General features: G+C 37.8%; 1 protein-coding gene across 1 annotated transcript; it reads right to left on the reverse strand.

The window, feature by feature from the left end:
- Positions 1–4,607: 4,607 nt before the first annotated feature.
- LOC126075555 (olfactory receptor 6C75-like) lies at positions 4,608–5,546 on the reverse strand. Its single transcript, XM_049883396.1, has one exon. It carries the CDS (start codon positions 5,544–5,546, stop codon positions 4,608–4,610), a length of 939 nt encoding a protein of 312 aa, XP_049739353.1.
- Between the last annotated feature and the right edge of the window lie 534 nt (positions 5,547–6,080).

A 6,080-nucleotide genomic window follows, 5' to 3' on the forward strand; every position in this document is an offset into this window, starting at 1 on the left:
TCATTCAGAGAATGGAATTTGAACTATAAAGAAAGAAATTTCAGAGAGAAAGAGTACATGTCACAACACAGTAGTGAGAAAAATACGGCATATTGCAAGACTTAAAACAGTTCTCTATGAGTTAAAATGTGTACTTTGGAGATTCCAATGACAGGCTTTAGTTGCATCCTTTAGAATTTTACATAGTCAATCTTCTTTGTATCCTAGGTTGGTTTTTTAAATATTTAGGATGGTTGTTCTTTATCTCAAAGTAAGACCAGATTAAACAATCCCACTACATTCACATAAAAAGAGAATGTTGCTCAGTTGTTAGCTGCATAGGATTTGGATTTCAAAACCTACATACAAAATTAAGATCTAATGTTTATTTGTTCTGTGACTGAAGGATAATCTATTTAGACTCTTTAAATTAGCTTCCAGTATAAAGTACTCTTTCCTAAATGAAAAAGCTCACTTGATTTACAGTAGCACAGAGATTTGGAGATAATTTTTGGGCATTATCATTAAGCCTGCAGATCAATACTTCTACTGAGGTTCATGAAAGGAGCCTGAGTGGCACAGGCGGTTTGTGATAGGCTGCTAACCCAAAGGTTGGTGGTTCACACCTACCAGCGGCTCTGTGGAGCCAGACAAGGCAAACTGCTTCTGTAAAGATTACAGCCAAGAAAACTCTATGGAGAAGTTCTACTCTGTAACACATGGAGTTGCCATTACTGGAGTGCTGACTCCATAGAAGCTAAAAACAATAACAGAATTTGGGTTTATTATGCCAAAGGAAACACGGAGTATTTTTGTAAAGTGTTAACACTAAATGAAATCAGAAAAAAATCTTTCCTAGAGATTTATAAAATTAAGTAAACGAATACTTACAGAATTCACAAATTACCTCCATCTTTGAATGTCTATGCTAGAAAAAGATGGAGGTATTTGATTAATTAAATGAATTCATAGTGGAATATCATTAGGATAAACAAAATAAGAGAAATAAGCATAGAGAATGAAGTGATTCCAGCAATGCAGAACATCATGGGTACAGATTAGACATTAAAAGGATGAAAAGCCAGCAGAAGATTAAATAACAATGGCTATTTGTGAGTGTCAATCACTATCATGATATAAAAATAAAATAAAGGGATTAAATGGTAGGGTAGCCGATAAAGGCTGCAATTATCAATAAGCTCTAGGGTTGTCCTTTTATAAAAACCAAAGCTGTTGTTTTATGTAAAAGATATATCTTTTAATTATATCCTTCATGGCTTATTTTACTTGCTTATTTCTTTTGAAATACGTTTACTAGGTTTGCACAAATAAGGGGATATATTTTAATAATGAGAGCTAGGTCCCTGCCTATCAGGGAAAGCAATTACAAAGAAGCAAAGGGGAAATGCTATGGTAAACTGTGGGCCACAGAGCTGGAGTCAGAACCATCATTTGGAACTTAGATTTATTTTTATATACAGATAGATGGATACATAGATGAGTTGTACGTGTATAAACTGTTTAGTGTACAAACTGATATTTTCTATCTCTGTCCACAGACAAATTCCAGGAAGAACTAAAAATTAAATAAATAAGAAAGAAAGTGATTTATTCTAGAAATGGAAGTCTGAACTGGCTTTCTTAAAAACACATTACTTCTGAGACAAAGAAGGTATCGTGTGTATTAGTTTTCAGTGCTGCATAACAGAGGACCAAAAACTTAGAACATTTAAGTAGCACACATTCATTATGTCAGAGTTTCTGTAAGGCAAGAGCATGGCCACTGCTTAGCTTGGTGCCTTCAAGATTTCACAATGGCTGCATCCTCATCTTGAGGCTGAATAGTGGATGGATCCTCTTCCAAAGCTTACTCAAGTTGTTGGCAGAATCAGTTTTCTTATGGCTGTAGAATTGATGACACTGCTTCTTCAAAGCCAACAATGAAGAGAAACTCTAGAGAAATTCAGCTAGCAAGAGGTCATATACATGGTAGTGCAATCCAAGGGTGACACTGCATCTTTCTTACGACATCTAACAATTACAATAATCATATTGTATTAAGTACAAGCAAGCCAAAAGGTCTTTCTCACACTCCCCAGGAGGAGATTATATAAGGGCACGAACACCAAGAGGTCGGGGTGATGGACACCACCTTAAAGTCTATCTGCCACATCTTCTAGAAGAAATATTTCCCTGGAAGGTTGGTAGCAAAAGGAAATGGAAATTTATTGAAACACTAAAACATAGCATTTATAAAATATTAGACAATATGCCATTTTTTAAGTTAAAAAATACTCTTTCATGGACACAACAGAAGAAAGTTATTCTAAAATAAGAGAATCCGCCTAAGTCAACTATAATTCTCAAACCCATAGAATGGCCTGCTCTGACACGTACAGGAGATTATGAAACACATAATTCTAAGGAGAAAGGAATTTGGTGAACATAAAAATACACTCACTCCTCACGTATCCACATGGTTAGGTTCTAAAACCAGGTTGTTAGGGGAGATTGGCCTTCCGGGAGAGTCGAGGGCTCCACGCCATCTTGGCGCAGCTACTCCCCTCCCCATCCCCTCCATTGCTCATCGCTGGTCCGGCAACCCCCCCCCCCACGCTCACCTCAAGATGTGTATGGTGTGGTAGGCACCCTTTGCCCATCACACCTTCCCCACTGCAGTGGAGCCTGCAGGGGTTGGAGGTGGCAGTGTTAGTGTTTGGGTGTTGCCTGGCCTGGGTGGGGACCCTGCTCATCTTCCGTCTACCGCAGCCCCTCAGTCCTATGCATCCCAATTCCCTTTCCTCCTCTTCTTGCCTCCCACCCCTCTCCCCCACCAACCTCCTAACACCTTCAGGCCCTCCCTCTGCTCTCCTGGCCCATCCACAATCTCACCTCATCCCGCCATTGATCCACAACCTCTGTGGCAAGTCTGAGACATAGAGGACGAAAGGGAGAAGGTGTCCTGTGGTTGGTCGACCACCGTCCCCAGTCGTACCCCAGGCCCAGCCATGGCCCTACATTCAACCCAGACCATCATAGGCGCCGCCTGAAATTTTTTTCTGAAGTTGTGAATGCGAAATATTAGCTAATGAGATAGTCAATCAGTGAGGAGTAGGTGTAATGTGATAGGGAGACAAAAAAAATGAGATTTGAACAGTCCAGGGGCTTAAAATTTTTTTTTTCATAATTTCAAAACCAGTAATTGTACTTCATCACATCAAAAGGAAAAGTATACAGGTTTCTCCTGCTCTCAGAAAGTAGAACGTTCTTACGAAAACTTTTGTAAGCCCAAACGGTGTAAAGGGAAGAAGCAGTTACCATTAATTTATAATTAATTTTTGAGCATTTCCAGATCCAAAAAATAACCTACTAAATCATACCAAATAACATATAAAACCTAAAATAGCACTAACATATAGGATTCACAGATACAGTTCTAAGCTCCGGCGGCTTTATGCTGAGATGTTGAGTGTAGTTCAGGGGCAGGAGCTTGAGGAGGCCTCTCTAGCTGCTCAGGACACGTTTCTGACAGCTTGCTGCAAAACAAAGGCTGAATGCTAATTTTGCTTTTAGCCATTTTATATAAAGGAGAAAATCCTCTTTGAATTTCTTTCAGTTACCAAAAATAGATTAGCCTTTCCTAAAAACAAAGTGGCTGAAAGTAAACTTTCAGAAAGTAGAGGGTACCTGTATTATTATATCAAGTGATTCAGAATGGACATTTAAAAACTTTCAATACCAATTTATCATAAAAAGTTTCAGAAAACAAGGAATGGGGGTAATATCCTCAACGTGATAAAGAACATCTATGAAAAGCCCACACCTAACATGATACTTAATGTTGGGTTTTCTTCTTTGACTGCGGTTCTTCTCTTTGCACTGTTACCAGAAAGCATCTCTTTTTCACAGCTCTGCTTTCCGGCTGTATTTCACTGGTATGTTTATCGAAAGTGTGTTTTAGTGTGTGTGTGAGAGAGAGAGAGACTGGGAGAAGGAGGCATTCTCTGTGAACTAATTAAGCCTCAGTCTTAGGTCAGTGTAATCTGCATAGGCTCTTTAAGTTAGCTTCTGGCATAAAGCACTCGTTCCTAAATGAAAAGTTCTTTGATTTATGCTAACATAGAGATTTGTAGGTTTTTTTTTAAGTATCTTCATTAAATCTAAACATGAATACTTCTATATAGGTTCATTATTATGTCGTTAGGAACAATAAATGTTTTAGTAAAATATTAACATTATGTAATATAAGAAAGATTTCCTAGTGATTTATAAAATTAAATGAATACTTGTAGATTTCACAAATGATCTATATCTCAACATATCTATACTATAAAAACTTGGAGGTATTGGACTTTCAAGTATTGATTCATAATGGAACATTTTGAAGATAAATAAGAGAATTAAGTTGAAAGAGTGAGGTGATTTCAGTGACACATAAGAGAACATCATGGATATAATTTATACCATTAGAGGAAAAAATCGGGAGTAGATTGCCTACACAATGATTAATTGTAGCTGATGTAATCATAATCCTAATATAAAAATAAAATAAATGGGTATGGTATCAGAGTAGTCTTATAGGCTACATTCTCAATAAATGTTAGTGGTTTCCTTTCATAAAAGCAAAACTATTTTTTTAAGGTAGTGATACATTTTTGAACTATAACCTTCAGGGCTTGTTGTACTTGTTTATTCCTTAGGGTATATATGAAAGGATTTAAGAGAGGTGCAATTGAAGTGTTGAGCACTGCAACCCCCTTGTTTAAAGTGACCCTCTCCTCTGCAGAAGGTTTCATATACATAAAAATGCAGCTGCCATAAGAGATAGAGACAACAATCATGTGGGAGGAACAGGTGGAAAAAGCCTTCTTCCTCTGCTGGGCAGAAGGGATCTTCAGAATTGTTCTCAGAATATATGCATAGGAGAGTGTCACCAGTGCCAATGTAACCAGCAGTATGACAATGGCTGAAATAAAACCTAACAATTCTATGGACCGTGTGTCTGTGCAGGAGAGTTTCAGGATAGGAGAATAGTCACAGGCAAAGTGGTCAATGATATTGGCATCACAGAATTCCAACCTTAAGTACATGATAAGCCCAGGAGAGATTGTTAGCAGCCCAGCCAACCAAGAGGTAACAACCAGCTGGGTACAAACTCTGTTTTCCATTATTGTCGCATAGTGAAGGGGTTTGCAGATGGCCACATAGCGGTCATAGGACATGGCAGTCAACAGGAAGAACTCTGATGCACCCAAGAAGATGACAAAAAACAATTGTGTTACACAAGCATCATAGGAAATTGTATTATCCATAGCCACAATGCTGACCAGGTACCTCGGGATACAGATGGATGTGAATGACATTTCTAAAAATGAAAAATGCCTAAGAAAGAAATACATGGGTGTTTTGAGTTGGGAATTCAATACAGTGAGCAGAATAATTGTCAAATTTCCAGTGACACTCAATAAATATGTTAGAAGTAGACAAAAGAAAGTCACAATTCGCCAGTTTGGATCATTGGTTAGTCCAACAAGAATAAATGTTGTCACCATTGTATAGTTTCTCATGGTTAAATTTCTTCTGAATTCCGTCAGAACTGGAAGAAAATTACTTCTAAGTTTAAAAATCACTACTAAATATAAATTTAATGATACGAAAAATAAAGTAACTCAGTTGAAATTTACATGTTCTTTTTCTTCCATGATTTTAACCATAGACATAGCAGTCAGCACCCAGGATTGACTCAGCTTATTTCATCTCCTTCTCCGCAGCAACTTAAAAAACTAAACTCACTGCCGTTGAGTGGATTCAAACTCATATTAACCCTATAGAACAGAGTGGAACTGCCCCATGCGGTTTCCAAGGTAATGATCTTTACAGAAGCAGATTGCCACACCTTTCTCCTGCAGAGAAGCTGGTGGGCTTGAACCACTGACTTTTGGTTAGTAGGTGAACACTTTAACCACTGTGCCACCAGAGCTTCTTCTCTCCTTATCTGGACACTCATTTTCTAATCTCCCATTTCAAACCCTCTTTACTTTGCAAAACAATGGCTTTGCTACTACCTATTAAAAAAAAAAGCACCTGTAAATTCCTTTTGA

The sequence above is a fragment of the Elephas maximus genome, chromosome 4, assembly GCF_024166365.1.
Source record: "Elephas maximus indicus isolate mEleMax1 chromosome 4, mEleMax1 primary haplotype, whole genome shotgun sequence".
Classification (NCBI taxonomy): domain Eukaryota; kingdom Metazoa; phylum Chordata; class Mammalia; order Proboscidea; family Elephantidae; genus Elephas; species Elephas maximus.